Genomic DNA, 23,179 nt, shown 5'->3' with positions numbered 1-23,179 from the left:
TAATTGCAGGCTTCCCATAGGTTGCACCCATAAGGTGGCCACTATGAGAACAGAAAAGCTGTCATTTCCAACTATTTTAAAAGCATATTTTAATAAAACACGCTCTGGAAGGCACGCCCCATACCGGACCATACCCTCTTCTCTTGTCCTCAGGTTGTGGCTGTTGTTGTTATGTGCCTTCAAGTCGATTATGACTTATGGCAACCCTATGAATCAGCGACCTCTAAGAGCATCTGTGGTGAACCACCCTGTTCAGATCTTGTAAGTTCAGGTCTGTGGCTTCCTTTATGGAATCCGTCCATCTCTTGTTTGGCCTTTCTCTTTTTCTACTCCCTGCTGTTTCCCCCAGCATTATTGTCTTTTCTATTGAATCATGTCTTCTCATGTGTCCAAAGTATGATAACCTCACAGTTTCATCATTTTAGCTTCTAGTGACAGTTCTGGTTTAATTTGTTCTAATACCCAATTATTTGTCTTTTTCGCAGTGGGTACCCTGCTCGCGGTACAAATGCATAAGTGTGGGACGTCCACGTCGTCTGTTAGAAACTCGCTTCTTATAAACCGTTTCTATACTGCGAGCGAATCTCCTATACAGAACGGATCTCCGTCCCCTGCTTTCCTCCAACGTTTTAGTGAGTAGACTACGGCTGCAATCCAATACACACCTACCTGGGAGCAAGTCCCACTGAATCCAATGGAGATTACTTCTGAGTAGGCATATATTGGATTGCAGCCTAAGCCCCTTTCGCAGCTCCACTCCCCTGCGCCATGCCCACTACCTGAGATTTGACTGGGCTCCGCGTTCTTGGTGCGCGAGGCTGAGAAGCAGGCCTCAAAGGAGTCTGCCGGCTTCTTTCTCCGCCGCAGGATCCGGCTCACAAAGCTTCTACCGGACGACCACGTTGAGTCCACTTCCGCCAAGAGGAAAAAGCACACGCCGCTTGCTGCAGTTTCTTTACCTTCCAACGTCCCCTCTTTAGCACACAAGACTACATCCCCCATAATTCCTCGCAGCAGGAGACTGTACGGTGGGCGGGGAGGCCATCCTTAAATTAAAAAAAAGCCAATCGGGCGCGTTTTGGAGGAATCTAATATCTGAGGGAGCGGGGCGCTAAGTTTCTCGTCCTGCGAGAAGCGGGGGTAGGAGGCGGTAGTGCTGTTTTTTCCGGAGAGAAGCGGGTAAAGTTCAAGCACAAAGAAGCGCAGGTTTCTTTCGTTCAGTGGTTAGTTGAGTAAGAGGAGCTGTCCTTGGCGCTGCTTGCTGCTGCGATGGCTACTTTAGTGAAAAGGATCATCAGCACTGCTAAAGCTCCAGCTGCCATAGGCCCTTACAGGTACAGGCAACGTGAGAAGTGCTTTACCCAGATCTGTTGTTAGCCTGTGGAATTCACTGCCTCGAGGTGCGTTGCTGCCCCCATTAACTTGAGAGGCTTTAAAAGGGGAGCAAGCAAATTCATGGAGAATTTGGCTTTCAGTGGCTAACAGGTTAAGTAGGCTAGGATTAGAGATAGTATATATTTGAATTGCGAAGTTACTGGAGTCCTGCGCTCATGGCCTTCTTTTGTACTTCCCCTATTGGTATCTTTCCGGCTACTGCAGGAAACAGTATGCTGGACCAGATGGGTCTTTGGTCTGGTCTAGCAGGACTTTTTCCTGTTAATGTGACCGTCAATATGGGGACAGCAAGACTTTTTTTTTACGTTCTCTTTTTTGTTGTTCAGTATCTTCCACTCTCCATTTTTAACCGAGTAATCTTTGAGTTGCTCAACCACCTCAAATCCATAGCTAATGAGGCCAAATTTTTTGCCCTTGATCTGCAGAACAAGTTTGCTTTTATTATTATATTTTTAAAGTTTGTGAGTAATATTAACCAAATTACTGAGTAAATTTTAAGGATTGTTTTTCCTGTTTGTTTGCTCTGAGATTGCTGTAGATTCCCCACCTTCACTCCCTAGTGTGAATTAAGACCTATTAAAAATTACAAGAGTTTCTAGGAGAAGGCAAAGATGCCAGTTTTGGCTTCAAGTATATGTTAAAGTCCCTGAAACTAAGAAAGAATTGAGTCCTTCTGTTTATCACTTCTAAAAATATATTTTAAAGTATTTTTAAAAACTTTTTGCTCATACTAGTAGCAGAAATGGTTAGTATGAAGGTATACCCTCAATTTCTGGCCAGAAAAGTGCCAACAAGTGATGACTGAATGCTGTTTACTACTCCTGTGTAACCCTTTGAGCTTGGTGGAAATAGATTTTAATGTTGAAGTCAGTTGCATTATACGATATAAATGACTTCTGGACTGAGCAAGTTTGTAACTGATTTAGTGTGTATGGCAAACTAAGGTTCAATTCATAATTGCCCCATTCCAGAAATGACTGCAATGTGGCTGGAAGATCATGAGTGGGCCACAGGTCAGTGATAAGAGCACCTGCTTTGTATGTAGAAGGGCCCAGCTTCAATCCCTGCTGTCATCAGTTAAAAGGATCAGGTAGCAGGTGATGGGAATGACCAGTAACCAGTACTGGGCCAGATGGACAAACAATCTCACCAGCTGCATGCACAGCATACATTTAAAACACACACCCCTCCTTAAAGAATCCTGGGAACTGTAGTTTAAGGGTAATGGGAATTGTAGCACTGTGAAGAGTAAACTACAGCTCCAGGATTCTTTCTTGGGGGCAGGGGGACATGCTTTAAATGGATGATGTGTGTGCATAAGGCAGCTTCCTGTATTCTTAAGTGCATTGTGCTTCCTACTGTGCCCCAAAATGTGAGGGGTCATGCGCTTTTTGTTTTTTTAATCACTGTGGCTGCCCTATCTGCACAACACATTGAAAACAGTATCCTATCACTTTAAATAGTCATGGCTTCCCTCAAAGAATCCTGAGAACTGCAGTTTAAGGTGCAGAGAGTTGTTTGGAGACCCCTATTCCTCTTATAGAGCGACAAAAGGAACTGATTGTTAAACCATTCTATTCTGAGAACTGTAGCTCTGTGAGAGCAATAGGGAATCATGATTGTTTAAAGTGGTATGATACCGCTTTCAGTGTATAGTGCAGATGGGACCTATGTTTCTTACAGTCAAACTGGATGACTGCCTTTGTAAAGGACGGGTACTTTTTTAAAATTGAGTTCTGTGCAAAATCACACAGCTGGTGAAAGCTTCATCTGTAAAAAAGGAATTGGTTGAAAGTATTATATGCATGTATATGAACAGATGGCTCTGCACTAAGTTCAGGATATCAGTTGTAATTTGTGGTGGAGCTCAGTCTTGAAATAAAATATTTCTTCCTTTAAACAGACTGTAAAAATGCATGATAATAATAGCCTTTTCTGTCCCTGAACGTTTCCCTTGGGGTGGCACCCCTATCTGACATTCATTTCATTTTTTCCCTTTCTTGTTGAGGGATAAAGAAGCAACTGATCCTTTAAATTAGAATATTTTTAATAGGGATATGAATAACTTTAATTCATGTAAAGCTTCTTGACATCCTCAAATGGAACATGCTGCTGGAGTAAGCCGTAGTTGTAATCTGTCCACTGAGTAAAAGCAGGTTTGCTGTTACTGTTCTTTTCAATCATTAATGAAGAAGCTAGACAAAAGATTAATCAGTGTAAAAATAAAATGGAAAGAGCCAAGCAGTCTCTCTTATTTTATTTTATTTATTTATTTATTCAGCTTATATCCCGCCCGACTAGCAAACAGATCTCTGGGCGGCAAACATAGAAGCATATACAATAATAAAATTACAAGATCAATATGACAAATATAAAAGTACGTCATTTAAAATAAAAATTACAACATTTACATAAATAAATTAGATTAAAATGCCTCAGAGAAGAGAAAGGTTTTAACCTGGCACCGAAAAGATAATAGTGTCGGCGCCAGGCGTACCTCCTTGAGTAAGCTATAGCTAGTATAATTATCCCTGAAAAAAATGCTTCCTTGAGACGTAGGGCGATGTTAATGCTTTGTAATGAGATATCAGTGTTGCAAAAGATCTTTCATTTCCCAGTATTATGAGCTGCGGTCAGCTTTGGTTTCTGTTACTTCTTAGAGTCTGTTTTGCTTATATGTCATTATCTGCAGATAAAGCTATTCCCTTGCATCAAGCAAGGTGCCAATGGGTATATAATAAGTAATTATTAAATCTTTGCTCTGATTTTGGGGAAAATTGCTGTATGATGTAGCTAGAGGCTGGTGAATCACTTCCGATGGCAGGAACAATTACCATAATATTGTAAGACCATGAGTTAAGTTGAATGCATTCCCATTTATAATTGAGCAGTGCAATCAGCTGTTCCAAATTAGTTGGTAAGCCATGTATTTAGAAAAGGCCAAGATTTGCTGAGTTGCATGTAAGGGAATGCAGAGGGTGGTGCCCTTGAGTAGCCAATTAATCACTTCAGAAAAGCTACAAGAGGACGCTTAGCAACACAACTTAAATTTCCAGAGTAGCCATTTCATTTGGTGTATTGGAAGTCTAAAACTAGATTTTTCTAACTTAACATTTGCTTTGCTGAGATGTCAAAAGAGCTGTTGGGATGGACCAAAGCAAAGGTCTATCACACTGTCTCTAACTCCGCTGCCACCCCAGTTTCCACTAACTGGATTTCAAGTGTGGCAGCCACCAGACCCGTCATGTATTGAAATTCACAGATAGCATTGCATTGGTCTATGGCAGGGGTTCTGAAATTATGGTGCGTGAGCTTCATTCAGGTGGTCTGCGGCATGTCTGTGGATTTGTAGTGGGAGACAGCACAACCATCACGTTAAATATTCATATTAATTTTAATAGTATTTTTATTGTATTGTATTACAATTTGAATTCTATACAATGAAATCCAATATGTAAAAAATAAAAGAAGCAATAAAAACACAAATAAAAATCATGTTGCATCCAGCACAGCACATTACAATTGCTGCAAGAGGCAGAAAAACCATTAAATGGTCTGCCAAGACCCTCAGCAATTTTCAAGTGATCTGTGAGGGGGGAAAGTTTGGAGCTGCTAGTCTATGGATCTCCATCACTCTGAGTGCAAAAGTGTGATAATATGGTTCTCTGAACCCTGCCTGAACGTTCTTAGAATTGGTGTTGGAATTGGAATTACCAGCAGAGCAGTAGATCAGTGTCTTTGCAGCTGCATTAGTCCCACTAAATATAAGAAACTTTCCAGCAGGACTCTATCTGCATGTGCAGTCAATAGCACTGTGCTGTTTTCTGCTCAGATGTTTGCCAAGTGAGCAAATGCCCAGGCTGCCATAAAGATCTGTGACCTAGCATCCTATAGCAATGCAAGGATCCTACCCAGATACGTGTATTTATACAATTTATATCCTGCCCAACATCCAAGGATCTCTGGGTGGGTAATGATAGCATTCCATAAACAGTCTCATAAAATACTGCAACACAGCGGCAAATACAATAAAAACCATACATAGCACAATCTCAAGTAAACAACAGCAGTGCTAATGTCCAAAGGCCTGAGTGAACAGCCAAGTTTTAATTTAGGCAGCCAAATGTCTGCTGTGTACGTACCAGCTGAATTTTTATGCTTAGTAATTAAGTGACTTCATCACTACCATTAGTGTCTGTGGCTTCAGTCCAATACTGTGAGTCTAAGTGAACTCAATGGGACTTGCTCTTCTGAGTAGTAAACATGCATAACATTGCCCTCTCGATTGATTTGGAAAGAGCTTTGGGGTTGCCTAGTTGTAACCTGGTGAATTTTAGCCTAACTTTGGCCCTGCAAAGTTTCAAGTGCCACATTTGGGTCAAAACTACATACTCAGTTATATGTGTATGTAAAACTGTCCCGATTTTTCTACTTAATAAAAACAGTGTCTCCTCCTGCTTTTCATTAAGTAGAAAAATTGGGACAGTTTTACATACACATACACTTTTCTCAGACCATTTTCCCACTCAAAATTCTCCTTCCTCAGTTATTTCTCCCATCAGATCAGGCTTTCTGGACAAGTTATGCTAGTTGAGCGTTAACAGAGCAATCCAGTCTATAGAATGTAAAAAATGTACTGCCTTCAAGTCGATTCCGACTTATGGCGACACTATGAATAGGGTTTTCATGGGAAGCAGTATTTGGAGGGGGTTTACCATTGCCTTCCTCTGAAGCTGAGCGGCAGTGACTGGCCCAAGGTCACCCAGTGAGCTTTGTGGCTGTGTGGGGATTTGAACCCTGGTCTCCCAGGTCATAGTCCAACACTTAACCACTACACCACACTGGCTGTCCCTTGTAGAATGTACCCCTAACTATAAGTTACCTTTAACCCAAACTCCATTTAGGAGGAATTTGGAAAAATTGACTTGCACCACCCTTTTGCTAGGCCACATGACTGAGCTGAAAGAGGGTTGAAATAGGTGTAAGCAGTGCCTTTTTGGTAACAAATGAGGTGCCAGCACTCATATGTGGATAAAAGTGCCGTGGGTGTTAGCCTGCAGTGGTTGCCATGGACAGCAAAAAAAGAGGTGCTGGTACTCCATACTGGTGAGAACTGTCACAAACAAAGCACTGGGTGTGAGTCTCTCCTTGCCCTGTCTAGCCCCTGGAACACCCTTTTGTTGGACTTACACCACTGTAAGTTCTGCCACCTGAGCCAGGGTGACGGACGTGACGGCATAGTCCTGCCTCAGCCAGGAAAGGCCAAGTTCTGCCAAATCCAAACTCTCTTATCCCAGCAGGTCTTGGGTTTGGATAGCACTGTTAGAATAGGTAACTCCAGGACAGAACATAGAACAAGGTCCTCCTACAGACCAGAAGGCTGGTATGCACTGATGCTCATGTTGAGGATTAAGTTGGGCTAGACAAGTTGAAGATCTTTCTGTTCATTCAGGCCTTTTCAAAAACTCATGTAGTCTGGTCCTCTTGGTTTTTAAATCCACAGTTTTTAACTTTGAGGTTGGGTTTTGTTTTCTTGTTGTGTTGCTTTTGGTATTGTGGCTCTCTGTTATTTTGTATTTAATTTTTTTTTTTACACGTATTCATTGTAAGCCACTCAGAGAAATTTCTGTTATGGAGCTGCGTGCTCCATATTGATAATAAATAAAGAGAAATAGTTCACTCTTATGCTATGGATGGGAAATCTTTGGGAAACCAAAAGGAAATGTTTTAAAATGCGAGATGGTAAATATCTTTCTCTCTATTTTACTATACTGTTGAACCTTAGCCAAGCAGTGCTGGTAGACCGGACCATGTACATTGCAGGACAGGTAGGCATGGATCCTTCAAGCGGTCAGCTTGTACCTGGAGGAGTAAAGGAACAAACTATACAGGTAAAACGCTGTCATTTTAACAATGGGTCTGATGTCATTATTCATGCAGGATGTGTTACATTTTGTGGGCATGTCCACAAGCCTCAAATTAGAGGCTCAGGTGTACTGTTTCAACATGCCCAGTCCTGGCTGTAAACATGGGCAGGCCCCACTTAATCACATAGCTACCAGGGACTGTTTCAGACCTTGGTGCCCTACACAGGGGGATCCTGGACAAAAGAGTGTCCAAACTTTTTGGGACAGTTTTGGCCCTCCCAGTTGTGGGCTGCAGTGCTGAGTAAGAGCACACATTCTGGCCCCACATTTTGGGAATGGGGAAGGCCATGACTCAGTGGTAGAGCATCTGCTTTGCATGCAGAATATCCCAGGTTCAGTCCCCAGAACTCCTGGTAGGGATGGGAGAGAAACGCTTGTCTGAAATCATGGAAAGCCACAGTCAGTCATTATGGACAATACTAAGTTAGATGGACCAACGATCTGACTCCATATAAGGCAGCTTCCTGTGTGACAACCAGTTTCCATGTGGGTGGGCCCTTGGGGGACAGTGCAGCCAAAAAGCTGCTGTGCAGTTGGCATTCATTATATTTATTTATAAAGTTGAATTTTATTTATATTACTGTGATTTTACTCTTTTATCATTTTAACTTGTACGCCACTCTGAGACAGACTGAAATAGGTGGTATATACATAGTTTTTATAAATACATGAAAGAAATTCTTAGGTTCTTGTAGACTTTGGTCCCAATCCAGAAAAGCTAGCTGTGCACTAAGTTCCGTTGAAAGGAATGAATTGTAGGCTGGTTGTGACTGACTTGTAAGCACAAAGCTCTGTGGATTGAGGCCTTGGTGGTATAATATTTGGCTATTTTTAAAATTTATATCATTATATAAATGACTGAGGGTTTTTTTCCTGCCTGTGTTTCATGAGGTTTTAATCTGGTGATGTATAGGTTTGCATATGTTGTTGCCTGCTGGAAGTCCTAGGGGTGAGGGGGAAGTCCAAATAAATGACTCAAACCTATTTTGTGTATTTTCCCATTAGGCCCTTCAAAATATTGGAGAAATTCTGAAAGCTGCTGAATGTGACTATGGCAATGGTGAGTAGAAGCCCTGGACCCATGCCTGGACTCAGTGGTGGGCTGGATGAGGACCTATAAACTGAGTCTGAATCCTGGCAAGAGGGAGGCGCTGTGGGTTGGTGGTTCCTGAGTTCGGATAAATAGTCAGTTGGCTGCTTCAAATGGGGTCGTACTCCTGAAAGAGCAGGTTTGTAATCTGGAGGTGCTCCTGGATCCGTCTTCGTCGTTAGAGGCCCAGGTGACCTCAGTGGCTAGGAGTGCCTTTTACCAGCGTCAGCTGGTAAGACAGCTGCAGCCATTTCTGGACAGGGATAGCTTGGCCACTGTTGTCTATGCACTGGTAACCTCTAGGCTGGATTATTGTAATGCACTATATGTGGGGCTGCCATTGAGGTTGGTCCTGAAGCTGGTGCAAAATGTGGCAGTGTGACTGCTCACTGGGGCAGTGTATTGGCAACATGCCACCCCACTGCTGAAAGAATTGCATTCACTGCCCATTACCTATCAGGCAAAGTTCAAGGTTCTGGTTTTGGTGTACAAAGCCCTATACAGCTTGGGACCAGGATACCTGAAAGACCGTTTTATCCCTTATATACCCAGCTGATCACTGTGCTGTGCAGGTGAGGGCCTCCTGCAGATATCGGGAGATCGGTTCCACAGAAAATAGGAAGTGGATCTTTAGTGTTGTGGCACCTAAACTTCTGAATTCCCTCCCTTTACATATTAGACATATTGGACAGGCACCATCTCTGTTATCTTTTTTGGCCTACCTAAGACCTTTCTCTTTCAATAAGCCTTTTAAGAAGAGACCTCATCCCAGTCTGTGTCTGTGTTGGAATAATTTTTTTAGATCTTTTTTCAAAAAAAGATGTTTTAATATATGTTAAAGTGTTTGTTTTTAAGATGTTTCAGAGTGTTTTTGTTTGCTGCCCTGGGCTCCTTGTTGGGGGAAGGGCGGCATATACATTTAATAAATAAATAATATTAAGACAGCCTATGGAGAAAAGGGACTCTGTATGTATACATTAAGGGACAGGTTTGATGTATATTATATACTTATAGCTGATCTGCGACAAATCGGAAGTCAACTATTTTATTTTCATTTTTTTGTTGATGTATTGTTATGTCTTTTTGACTTTGTTTTGTTTGTTTTTGGAAAAATCTGAATAAAAATTATTAAAAAAATAAATAAATAAATAAATAAATAATAGAAGTTGTATGTGAGGCGTCCTTCCCTGGCTCTCCCTGTCAGGTTCCTACCTGCTCGTGGTTACTGCCTGTCTCTAGGCACCACCAGGGACTCCACCAGTCCGGACCGCTCTCTCTTATGATTTCTCTCCCCGCTCTAGCACAGATCTCAACAGATCCCCCTGCTAGGCAACCACCAGTAACGTCCCAATACTAGTATTCCCAGAGACTCTGAATACTGGTATTGTTATTCACTTCACCGCTGCCACCATTTGTTACAGTTCCCCTTCAGCCTTGGTCATTACCTTACCCTCCCTTCTGGTCTGTGAAACCCCAGCCAAGGATCAGGCCTTTGGTAAACCAAATTAAGTATTTATTACAGATAACAAAGCTAACAAGATTAACAAGATTTCTTCTTAAGGCACATAAGCATATGGTTTTACTCAACACTAATCCGAACTCCACCTCCCTCCTGGTAAACAACTCTCTAAACCCCACCAAGCAATCCACTCTTTCTCTTCTCCCCCCAGATTCCACAATTCACCACCTCACATTCACCCAAATTTACCTGTCATCCTTTCATTTATACTGTCAGCCATTTTAAACATTCAGCCAATCATCAAGCATTCTATTGCCCATTCACTCCCCCTCCTCTTTCACTACTTACCATGTATACTCTAAACAACCAGCACTTACCATATATACACTAATATATAGGAACATCACATTCCCCCCCCCCTTAAACAACGGCAGAGTATTATTCCTGTTCCAGGATTTATACGTCGCGTTAACAAATAAAAGTCTCTATGGGGAAAATGTCTTTCTTTGTTCCTCTGTCTGGTCACGTCACTGCAGTCCCAGCCACTTGCCTGGAAAGTCCATCGGCCAGTACATTGTCCTTGCCTTTGATGAACTGGAAGTCCACTTGATAGTCCTGTAGGGCCCAGGAGCACCTCTGCAGCATAGTGTTATGGTTTTTCATAGTCTGCAACCATAACAAGGCCCGATGATCCGTAGTCACTGTGAATCTTTGTCCCCACACGTATGGGCGCAACTTGTTCAGTCCCCACACGACCGCTAGGCACTCCTTCTGGACCGACGAATAGTTTTTCTCCCTCGGCGTCAGCTTGCGACTCAGATACGCCACTGGATGTCTGGTGCCTTCTCTCTCCTGCAGCAAGACGACTCCCAGCGCGAGGTCTGACGCATCTGTAGCCACGATGAATGGTTGCTCATAGTCTGGTGCTATTAATATGGGTCCTTGGCACAAGGCTTGCTTCAGCAGATCAAAAGCCTTCTGACATTCATCCATCCATACCACACGCTCAGAACACTTCTTCTTGGTCAATTCATGCAAGGGGGTTGCTATTTCCCCAAAATTTCTCACAAACTTCCTATAAAAACCAGCCACACCCAGAAATGCCCTTACTTGTTTTTTGGTTAAGGGGATCGGCTACGCTTGTATTGCCTCCACCTTGCTCCATAAGGGGGTGATTTTCCCACTCCCCACCTTATGTCCTAAATAGATTACTTCCTTTAGTCCAAACTGGCATTTCTTAGCTTTTATTGTGAGGCCTGCTTTTCTTAAGGCCTCCAATACTGTTGTCAGGTGTTGGACATACTCAGGCACCGACTTGCTAAAAATGGCCACGTCATCGATATAGGCCACTGCAAAATCTGACATGCCTCGCAACACAGTATTGATTAGCCTCTGAAATGAACTTGGTGAGTTCCTTAGTCCCATGGGTAAGGTCACAAACTCATATAACCCATCTGGTGTACTGAAGGCAGTTTTGGCTCTGGATTGCTCGTCTAGTTCCATTTGCCAAAATCCTTTACAGAGATCTAGTGTAGAGATAATGGTTGCTGCCCCCAATAACTCTAACATAGCGTCTACCTTAGGCATAGGATACGCATCTGGGACAGTAATTTTATTGATTAGCCGATAATCAATGCAAAACCTGGTCGTTCCATCTTTTTTCGGAACCAGGACAATACTTGAGGCCCAGGGACTGATGGATTCCCTGATCACTCCTAATTCCAGCATATCTTCCACCTCCTTTTTGATCTCATTCAAAACTTTCCCATTCACACGGTACGGAACAGATCTGATTGGGGCATGATCTCCAGTATCAATGGAATGTATAACTATACTGGTTTGGCCAGGTTTGTTGCTAAAGAGATTCCTATAGGTTTTCAAAACTCTCAGAATCTCTTCTTTTACTTCCTCCTTCACCTCCTCTGACCATTCCACTTGATCTACCCCTCCTTTGTCTTTGCTTTCCTGTACCAAATCTGGAAGTTCAGGCCCACTTCCCTCAGGGAATAAGGTAACTTGCAACACCTGTGCATCCCTGGTATGGTAAGGCTTCAACATATTTACATGAACCACTTTGCTTTTGTTTAATTGGTCTGTGGTAATTACATATGTCACTGTGTCAAGCCTTTCTCTGATGGTATATGGTCCTTCCCAGTTAGCCTGTAATTTGTCATGTTTCCTGGGTATGAACGCCATAACCATATCTCCCACATCATACACACGTTCTCTGGCTGTTCTGTCATACCAGTAACTTTGCTTCTCCTGTGTATGACTCAAATTCTCTTTCACTACTTCCATCATTGATGTTAATTTATTGCGGAATTCCAATACAAAATCTACTACAGAAGTTTTGTACTCTCCCAGAGTTCCTTCCCATGAATTTTTTAGCAGTTCCAAAGGTCCCCTCACTTTTCTAGTAAACATGAGTTCAAAGGGTGAGAAGCCTGTTGACTCCTGAGGGACTTCTCTGTATGCAAATAAGAAGCATCCCAAACGTTCATCCCAGTCTTGTGGGTGATCTTGAACATAGCTTCTTACCATGCCCTTCAAAACTCCATTGAATCTCTCAGTTAGCCCATTAGTGGCGGGATGGTAAGTAGTGGTCTTTAGATGTTTTAGACCACAACATTTCCACATACATTGCATCACTTCTCCCATGAATACACTGCCTTGATCTGTCAGCACTTCATGAGGGAAACCCAGCCTCATAAAGATTTTTAATAAAGCCTCTGCCTCTTCCCCAGAGACCACTTGATACAGTTTGTCTTCTTCAGCAGGCCTGCTAGTGGTTGCTATGGTGACCTGAGGCTGGTTAACAGATTCTACCCTGTTTGTTTCAGCCCCCCTTAATATGGCTTCTTTTTCTCTGCCAATTTGCTGTCTGGTCACTACATAGATCTTTCCTTGGGCGCCCATTACATCCCTTCCCAGTATTACTGGTTCTTGTTGCTGGGCATTAATGCCTACTTTATATCGGCCCTCTCGGCCTCTCCAAGTCATTTCTACCAGGACCACAGGCAAACTTTCTGGTCGACCCCTCACTCCTTGGATAGTCACAGTTTCCTGAGGTAATATTACCTCAGATTTTATTAAATCTGGCTTCAGTAATGTCTGAGCGGCACCAGTATCAAGCAATGCCCAATAATTTGCCCCTTGTACTCTCACTTCCTCTCTCAGACTTGAATCAAGGTCTGTTACTTCTGTCCAGTTTATCTGGCAAAACTGAACCTTTTTCGCTGTTTCTAAAGCCTTGGGCTCTGTTTTCACTGCCCTTGTCTGAGCAGGATTACTAATGGGTTGGCAACCTCACATTGAAAACGTAGGTGCCCTGGTCTACCACATTTGTAGCATAATTTCTCCTCACTTTTAGGGTGCACAGATCCACTCTGGGGTGTCCTGTGCCCTTCAGATTTTAATGGAGGACTCACTCGCTGTGGTACCACATCCCTTCTGCCAGCACTATATGGTCTGGGTTTAAACTCTCTTGATGTTTTCCCCACCCAGCCAGTTCTATTGGAGGCGAAGTGATCCGCCATCTCTGCGGCCTCCTGCACAGATGTAGGGAAACGGTCTTTGACCAGGAGCCTTATTTCTGGTGGTAACTGATGGTATAATTGATCCAGTATCATGAGGCTTTTCACCTCTTCCACTGACTGAGCTTTGGCACTACTCATCCACTTTCCAAATATATCCATCAACTTTGCTCCCAGTTCCACAAAAGACCTCCCTGTCTGTATCTGGCAATTTCTGAAAAGCTTTCTAAAATAATCAGGCCCCAGTCTGAATCTTTTAAACACTGCTTCTTTGAATTCAGCATAGGTGACGGGCTTGTCTGAGGGGAAATATTGGTATACCTCAGCCAATTCCCCTTTAATCAGGTTTGATAAATACTGCATGTATTTATCTTCAGGTAGCCCCCACAACTGAGCTGCTTTTTCAAAGGTGCTGAGGTAAATTTGAGGATCTTGACCAGGCTCATAGACAGCAAAGTCCTTTGGAGTAATTTTTATTTTTGCTCCATCTCTCTCTTTCCTTGTCTCCTCAGAGTGAAATTTCTCTCTATCAAATTTTAACTTTTCTACTTGTAATTCAGCATCCAATGCTCGTTGCTTCTCCCTCTCCTCAAACCCCAATCTCATTCTCTCAATTTCCAACTCCCTCTGTTTTTCCTTCTCAGCACCTTCCATCCTCAATCTCTCAGCTTCCAACTCCCGCTGTTTATCTTTTTCCTCAGCCTCCATCCTCAATCTCTCAGCTTCCAACTCTCTCTGCTTGTCTTTTTCCTCAGCCTCCATCCTCAATCTCTCAGCTTCCAACTCTCTCTGTTTTTCCTTCTCTGCACCTTCCATCCTCAACTTCTCTCTCAAGTACTCTATATAAGCGGGATTGCTTAAATATCCTTCTGGGGTCTCTTCTCTGACAGGTTGTTTTTGCTGGGCAGTTGCAAATCCTATAAGTGCTACCCTCAATTCATCTACCCCTTTACCCTCATGAGGTAAATTGAATGTTATGCACTTCTCCACCAGCTCCTCTCTTTTCATTTTTATGTATTCAGCCATGGTGTTTGAGTTCACTCACTCTTTGCCACACACTCTTTGCCAGTCACTCTCACAAGAAATCTTGTTTTGTTATTTCTGTTTGCCACACAACTATTAGGGATTGTCTAGTATTCGTATCTCACTGCTACAGCCGACACCTGTGACGTAGTCACCTTTGTCACCACGTGTCTTTGGGACTCTCTTTGGTTCGTATCTGGATTCTCTGTTGTTCGTATCCCACCGCTACTGACACCATATGTGATGCGTCCTTCCCTGGCTCTCCCTGTCAGGTTCCTACCTGCTCGTGGTTACTGCCTGTCTCTAGGCACCACCAGGGACTCCACCAGTCCGGACCGCTCTCTCTTATGATTTCTCTCCCCGCTCTAGCACAGATCTCAACAGATCCCCCTGCTAGGCAACCACCAGTAACGTCCCAATACTAGTATTCCCAGAGACTCTGAATACTGGTATTGTTATTCTCTTCACCGCTGCCACCATTTGTTACAGTTCCCCTTCAGCCTTGGTCATTACCTTACCCTCCCTTCTGGTCTGTGAAACCCCAGCCAAGGATCAGGCCTTTGGTAAACCAAATTAAGTATTTATTACAGATAACAAAGCTAACAAGATTAACAAGATTTCTTCTTAAGGCACATAAGCATATGGTTTTACTCAATACTAATCTGAACTCCACCTCCCTCCTGGTAAACAACTCTCTAAACCCCAGCAAGCAATCCACTCTTTCTCTTCTCCCCCCAGATTCCACAATTCACCGCCTCACATTCACCCAGATTTACCTGTCATCCTTTCATTTATACTGTCAGCCATTTTAAACATTCAGCCAATCATCAAGCATTCTATTGCCCATTCACTCCCCCTCCTCTTTCACTACTTACCATGTATACTCTAAACAACCAGCACTTACCATATATACACTAATATATAGGAACATCACATTGTACTAGAGTGTCTTCTGTCTGTCGTATCTAACCTTGTACTTGGTCAGCAAAAGACGGAAGCATGCTTTCTATCTTGTGAGAGAGAACAGCCAAGGTGGGGCTGCTGTGACTATCTGCTGCATTGGAATCAAGACCATTCCCTCTTCCCATGTTTTACAAGACTTCCCAAGCCCCTTCTCCAAAGTTTTCTGTTTGATACAAAGGTCTTGCTGGGCCCCTGTTTTGATGGGTTTAAGAATTTTGAAGGTTTTCAATACATCACCTTCTCCTTTTTGAAGGCTTACCTTTATTCTTCACATGAGATTTTGAATTAACATTTTTTTATTTATTAAATTTATATCCCACCCTTCTCACAGTTTATCTGTGATCCCAGCAATCTGACCTATCACTGGTTACCATTTAATAAATTGCTATCCGAGTTGCATAGGAGAAAATGGGCATCTTGCAACTGGGAAACTGCAATCAAAGCAAGACTTCCTAGACACAGGCAAGCCATAGGTATTTATATCCTTTGGGATCAACTTTTTCCCCTGTCCAAATTTCACACTTCTGTTAGTTATTCCAGCGTGGGATGGAATACTTTGGGTTTGAGAATAAGGAGATAAGAAAATGTCTAAAATGAGTGGCTGTGTTCTCAGAAGCTCGAGACATTAATTGCTGAGATGCCATACAGCTATGGTGATTGAGAAGGGAGCTGAGGTGTATTTTATCGTATATTTTGGAGCCTGTTTCATTGAGGCAGAATCTGTACATTTGAGGCAGATTTCAGATTGTGACTTTAAGTGTCAGAATATTGCTGTCCTTGGATATTGGAAATAACTCAGTCTGCATCTGTGTTGGAATTGCTTTTAATATGTTTTTTAAAACATTTTTTTCTAAGCTATTTTTTAACCCTTTTATTTAAGTTGTTTTTAAAACTTTTAAAGAATGTTTTTAAAGTTGTTTTGTTTTAATGTATTTTAAGGTCTGTTTTTATGATGTTTTAAAGTGTTTTTACTGCTTTTGTTTGTTGCCCTGGGCTCCTGCTGCGAGGAAGGGCGGGATATTAATTAAATAATAAATAAATAAAATAGATAAAACTTTGTTTTCATGAAGTGTTGGTGAACTACTAACACCAACCTTCAAAACACCAGGTTACCAGACTTATTGCAAGGGATTTCAGGGACATAAACCAAAAGGAGCTTAGTAGGGTTTCATATGCAGCTCAAGTGAATTCAGATAAATGCCCCAAACACAACCCTGCTGTTGGATTACCTTGGAGAACTTAGAAGTGGACTTAACCAATCCCCTCCCCCGTGTTGCTTAAAAAACTTTGGCCTTACAAGTCACTGTGTAAGACACTTGCAGCACAATCCTATACAGGTTTATTCACAAGTAAGTTTCTCCAAGTTCAGTGAGGCTCATTCCCAAATCAGGTGCATAGAACTGCAGCCTTAATGCCGCTGAAACATTGTCATTACATTTTTGCAGCCTGATCATTTGTAATATTTTCTAATGTATAGTGGTAAAGACTACTGTGCTGATGGCTGACATGAAGGACTTTGATGTTGTTAATGAAATCTACAAGCAATGTAAGTACTCTAACATTTGAATACTGTACATGCGACAGTGTTTTGCCCTGTACAAAACATGTAAGAGAGTCTTCAATGGACAAGATAAGACATGAAGGGGATGGGAAAATCAAGATTGACAATAATGGGGATAATAGGGTTGCTCTGTTTTGAGTGCTCAGTAGCCTGTGAATGTTCAGCCACAGCCTGTGCCTGGTGTTGCTTCTTGTAAATCCCTGAACATCAAGCGTACTGTTCAAAATAGTAATTCCACATAGAGAGGGAGACTGTGTAAAATTAAATTAAATTGAGTTGGAGCCAAATATATCCTTCCACACTTGGAAAGTCTCTTATGCTCACAGAAGGGGTTTTATGCAGTGCTCTAGCATGAGATATAAGCTGAAAGCGAAGCTCAAGCCCAAGATGTTCTTCTGCTTGTGCAACAATTTGTACAACCAGGAGCTTGAAAGCTGCTGCATTTTAAATTTTTGTTTAAAATATGTTATTTCTCTTCATACAACATTTCACAGCAGTACAAAATAAAAACCTGTTACACTGCATGAACTCTTGTGAATGGCTATTTTCCTTCTGCTCGTGGTTCTTTGGAACCCATTGTGTTCAAAAACATTCCAAACTGTTGTGTTCCAAAAAGAATCCTTCAGCATCTTCCAGAGACAGATATAAACAAAGGCAGATTTCTTTTAAAATCTCCTTCACATCATTTGAATCTGAAGCCAAGCCACCTGAAGATGTAAATTTTACCCCAGCATCAATATGGAAAGACTGAACTGTGTGACAGATACTCCAGTTAACTAATGTGACTGGTGTGCTAATGTTCAAATTGGCCCACAAATATTGAAATGTCTGAGTCAAACTGTGTGTTTGTTTGCTTCTAGTTCCTTCTTGGGTTTCTGAGCTTTTAGGATAAAACCTATAATTCTGTGCTTTGAATAGTTTTATCCCATCTAACTATGAGGGCTAAGAACTAAATGCTGCAATTCTCTGTTTTTCATCTAGCACTTTTAGACCCTCACTATCCATCTCTATGTTGTGCAGCTAAAGTTTGTGGATTACATCATCCAAAGACTAGGGTGGTACAAGAGCCTGGCTTGAGATATTGGCCCAGTTCACATGCCATGGCAAACCATAGTTAATCTAGGCTGTTTTGGGCTCCTCTCTGCTAGCACACCGAGGAAACAAACCACAATCCCTATCTTAGTGTTATGCCTGAACTGGAGATCCTGGTTTGTTTGTTTCCATAAACATTAGCTCATGGGCAACCTTCAGGGGATTGCCTGCCAGTGGTGAGTGTGTCCAGAGGCAAAAGCAGGTGGATCAATGGATTTGTAACTATTAACCTTTCTTCAGTAGGCTACTCCATACAAAGGCCATGCAAAAGTCAAGAGGTTTCTATGCCTACCCAGATCTCTCCATTTTCCATCCAGGCACGCAAGTGCTGTTATCACAATTCAAGGACACATTCCAGCCAGGCAAAATCACATGAGGGGGGCACAGAGCAGGCCTGGTGAGGAGGTGTGGCCTTCTGAAAGTGCTGAGGGGCACAGAGGCTACATTCAGCCCCTAGCCATTCCCACCCTTGGCTTATCGCTACATGAGAACAAGGCCTCTGTATCAAGAACAGCTGAATTATACAACCTGTAGTGTATACAGTATGCAAATACTTTTATTCTGCTTTAGCTACATGGGCTTTCAAAGCACTGCTCCTTGATTGCTGAAAATCACTGTCTTGTAAAACATCACTTGACATTACCCACACGCATACATGCTTCTTTTCACCTTAAGGCCTGGACACTTGTTTAAAAAGCAAATTCTGATTCTCTGATTGCTATATTCTGTGCTTGCATAGTGCAGAAACATAATACACATGGCCTAATGTATAATTAGTAGACTAAATTTACCTAGCAAGCTGCTGTAAAGAAAAGTAAAACTGCATACTTCATCTAGTCAATATATTAATGGAAATATCTTATCTTCTGCACATAGTCTTCAAGTGCAACTTTCCAGCCAGAGCAGCCTACCAAGTTGCTGCTCTTCCAAAAGTAAGTGTCAGTTCTACTTCTACAAAACTGATTTTGTCTGACTTCTTGCAGAAAGAACTGCTTCTAAAATTATTTCAGACACAAGGGTTTTGAAAACACTTAACAGTGCTTACTACCACTGTTGAGAATTTCCAGAAAAGCAGCAGTATGTAGTGTTTATTCAGTCCTATATCTGACTGAAAAGTAAGTCCCATTGAGTGGACTTTGGTACCAGGTAAAGCCATATAAGATTGCTGCTTAAGAGTCCTGAAGCACCTTAAAGACCAATAGACTTGTTGTGGCATTAGCTTTCATAGACATGAGCACTTATTTAGATGCATGAAGTGTAATCCTCACCAGATGGTTTACAAATGGAGCCAAATGGCCATGCAATTTCAGAGATACAGGGTGTGGCAATCATGTAACGCTTAAATGTATACAAGATAAGCTTGGTGACCATTTGTAATAGAAGTAATAGGTGTTATTGTAGATGCTTATGTATACACTTAAGCTTTACATGGAATTGTCAGACAGTACGTCTTACATTTCATGGCCATTTGGCTACAGTTTCTCTCTGTGTAAATATTAAAAATCTGCTGAGAATAACTGTTGATGCATGTGATGAGGCAAGCTCTAATCCCACAATAAGTCTGTTAGTCTTTACGGTGTTACGAGACTTGGTGTTTAAAAAGCAACTATTAAAAGCCATACATTTTGGTACCATGAAAAAGGCCAATAGAAAATTAATGAAATTAAATTCTCAATTACATGTATAAAACTGTATCCATGCCCTGTGGTAGAGCTCTGATTAGATGATGGACTTAATACTATAATGCCTTTCATGATATGTTGTTAGAACAGAAACAGACTTGGAAGTACTCTCTGTTAATAATACAGGGCTGTGTCTACCTTAGTGGCCTGATCCAGGGATTTGCTTTGAGCAATTGAGCTCCTCTGCATACAAGAGTTTCTTCTCATTTTAATCAAGGAGGCTACTTTAATACTGTTATTAAAATTATATCCCACTTTCCTCACAAAGGAGCTGGCAAATAAGTAGATCCCTTGAAGCAACCTGAGCTACCTTTTTGTGGGTCATATATCAAGAGCAGATCAGAAGGTTGGAGTCTTCTTTTCTACACTCCCTATAGTAAAATACTAAAGATGCAATTTTCCCCACTGGACAGGCTGAAGTGATCTGGTTCAGAAAAAGTTTTACCCCTTGCTTCTGCTGAATGCATAAACTGGCCCATAGAGCCAGTACGATATAAGTTGAAAGAGAACTGAGATTGTATCCAGTGGTGACTTTAGACCTAGTGGGAAAACAAGGTGGATTTTCACTGACCCACCTTGTACCTACGGAGCAGCTTTTAGATGACATGGATGATTTTGGTAGATAAGGGATCAGCAAAAATTAGGTGCATCCCCTTGGTGAGTGACAGTATTTTGTCACCAAAAAGCCACCATTGGAAATACCCCCTTAGACGTTGACCACCAACCATGAACCTCAGATCTGACTTGATGTAGTTGGGTGTGTGTAGGAAAACTCCCCTGCACTGATTTTTTTAATGAAATGGTTTATATTATCTTCCCTGCAGGGTGCACGTGTTGAGATTGAAGCTATTGCCGTCAAAGGACCTCTCCAAGATGCCTCAGCATGACTATAAAAGTAGTGGCTCTCAGTATTCCCACCTCTAGTTTGTCATGCTTCTTGTTGGATTCAGTTCTGGTATTGGCTTCCCTGTAAAATGTTGTCATTCCAGACTGGGATCCTGCATGAAGTCTTCTGGCATATTTTAGCACTTGCACAGATTCTCCTTCCCCATGCCATAAAGGCTCTTGGCATATCCAAGATTTGGTATATATGAAGCTCATTAAATATCTTTTTGGGAGAAATAACAAGTAAATTCATTCTATAGTTCTTGGGAGCCAAGATAGCATTCTTTACTATGCACTACATTAACCAGAACAAAAACATTTGAAGGAAAAACTGTGAAGAGCATTATCATACTATTGTATTATAGGTAAATGTTGATAACTAGCTTTAGCCCACTTCGGGAACATAGTCATTGAACTTCTGTTCTGACTTCATCTGACTTACTAGACAAGATAGTATTCACCGTTGCTACTAATTTTATAGTGAGAAGACCTTTTGTGTGTGTTTTCTATTTCATGGTTGCAAATAACTTTACCTGCCAAAAATAGCTAATTAATCTAAACAGCTAACTTGGAGGGGAGTTATATAATAAAGCAGTTACATAAAATATCACATTTAGATTATACAGCTACAAGAGTGGCTGTATTTTATAGCCAGCATAGATATTTCATTCTGTCATGTTACATTGAAAATACTGTCCCCTATGTTATAGTTCAACAACATCTGGAGGGCCAAAGGTTCTCCACACTTGATTTTCTTCAAAACATGCTAAACCAACTTCAGCTAGCTAATTGTAGTCAGGCATCCTTCCAAGCCAAGTTATATGTTCTAGTCTGTCCCACAGCCTTAAAAGTTACCCCCTTAGGAAACAGTCACACAAATCAAGCATGGGAAACGCATGGGAATAGAAGGAGCTTTGCTAAGTGCTCACATCAGTACTTAGTGTGGGACATGTGATCTTAACAGATGTATTTGTATTGAACATTTACTAAGAGACAAACACATTTAAAATTGTAATAAAAGATTTTCTTCCTCTAATTGTTGTACTGTAATGCCTAATGGGCAGAAAGCATTCAATGTTTGATTGCATATTTATAGTGGGACTATTTCACCATACTAACCCTATTTGGGAACAGGAAAAAATGTATTTCACATAAGCTCTGCTTATATGTATAGAATTGTCCCGTCCACAGCCGGAACTCCGAGGCTGAGACATGGGTGCAATTAAATCTCGTTTTATTAAAGTAATTGATACATCAAAGGCATTGCGCTTCATAGAAAAACCTGCACTAACTCACTAAAATCCCTAACTGCACTCTAGACATGCTCTGTGGCGTATGAAGGAAGTTGACTCAGCAACTCCCCACTGTGAGCGGCAAGCTTAAGTAGGGAACGTTTTCGATCGTAATCTCTGACTCCTTCGCAAGTCCCATCTCTGCCTTGTCCGTTTCTTGCAGCGGCGGGAGCAAGGTGACAGACAGCGTGTCTCTAACAGCTCATCAGAAGATACCTGCTCCTGAGTAACGGGCTCAAGGTTAGGGGGCTGCGTCACGTTGGTGGCATCCTGGGAACTGCTTGGTAAGGGAGGAGTTGGCACTTTCACCGGAGCCTCCCCCAACAGGTCCTCAGCAGCAACTGGGGGCGGCACGCTCTCCTCGGAGATCATGCCATCCGTGGGAACTGGCTGGAGTTCAGGCTCGCTTCCCCCCCAAGGTCCCGCTCAGACTCGACAACTCCCAAGTCTTCTGTGTCTTCTGGCAGCGGAGGCACCTGAAACTCATACCTCCCCCCTTCCTGTCCCTTCTGGGAGAGCTGAGGCTCAACATCAATAGTAGCAACAGAAAAGTCAAGTATAAATGTTCCAGGTAAGCAATTTTAGGATGTATGTGCCTAGAAATGTGACTGACCTGAAGATCACACTAAAACCTTTAAATAAAACCAATTACAACCACATGATCTACAAAACTATTGAGGGGAGGGGAAGTAAAGAATTCTTCAAACAGACCCTGAACACAATCGCTTTTGACCTATGTACTGGGTGTTTAAAATTACCATGTAGTTACAAGTCACAAGTGTCATGCTAATTAGTAGGGCTGTGCAGGAAATAAATTTCCTCAGAACCCACCTTGTTGGCTCAGATAGGGATTATGGCAGCTCAGTCAAACAGAGTAAACATTGTGCTTTTATCTTGAATCTGAGACAGAAAGTTGACTAATGGAAAAATAACTTTTTTTCATTTGGTACAGATGGGGTAGCCTGCTAAGTTGTAGACGTAGTTGAAAGCATAGATTTTTTTCATGCCCTTTCATGTGGTTTTGTGGGCAATTTCCAGGAACATGCCGTATTACATATACACCTAGGTATGTTTCCTGTAAAGTTTCAAGACAATAAAAAAGTATCGAGACATTTTTTAGAGTGTTTTCTGCTCAATTTGCACCAGTTGCAGAAAGTGAAAAAAATGATTATGCCTTGCAAAAGAATGGGTAGAATGAGTACATATACTAGCAGGCAGCGGCCTGATTCATTGCTGGAGGCAGTGAGTGTGAGGAGGAAGGCATGTGTACTTTTACC

The 23,179-nt window shown here is 41.9% G+C and overlaps 2 protein-coding genes across 2 annotated transcripts in view; one reads left to right on the top strand and one right to left on the bottom strand.

The window, feature by feature from the left end:
- POP1 (POP1 homolog, ribonuclease P/MRP subunit) overlaps positions 1 to 1,304 on the bottom strand; it is a 33,923-nt gene extending 32,619 nt beyond the window's left edge. Inside the window, exon 1 of the mRNA XM_061603705.1 lies at positions 780 to 1,304. Coding sequence (XP_061459689.1) covers positions 780 to 1,002 — 223 coding nt within the window. The 5' untranslated portion in view covers positions 1,003 to 1,304. The remainder of the gene's footprint in view (positions 1 to 779) is intronic.
- On the top strand, positions 997 to 21,646 carry RIDA (reactive intermediate imine deaminase A homolog). Its single transcript, XM_061603719.1, has 6 exons — positions 997 to 1,334; positions 7,181 to 7,286; positions 8,328 to 8,382; positions 16,868 to 16,936; positions 18,920 to 18,975; positions 20,550 to 21,646. Exons 1-6 carry the CDS (start codon positions 1,270 to 1,272, stop codon positions 20,610 to 20,612), a joined length of 414 nt encoding a protein of 137 aa, XP_061459703.1. The 5' UTR covers positions 997 to 1,269; the 3' UTR covers positions 20,613 to 21,646.
- Positions 21,647 to 23,179: the final 1,533 nt, after the last annotated feature.

This window comes from Rhineura floridana, chromosome 1, assembly GCF_030035675.1.
Source record: "Rhineura floridana isolate rRhiFlo1 chromosome 1, rRhiFlo1.hap2, whole genome shotgun sequence".
NCBI classification, from domain to species: domain Eukaryota; kingdom Metazoa; phylum Chordata; class Lepidosauria; order Squamata; family Rhineuridae; genus Rhineura; species Rhineura floridana.
Note: the sequence above shows the minus strand (reverse complement) of the source record. Positions and strands in the feature narration are given on the sequence as shown.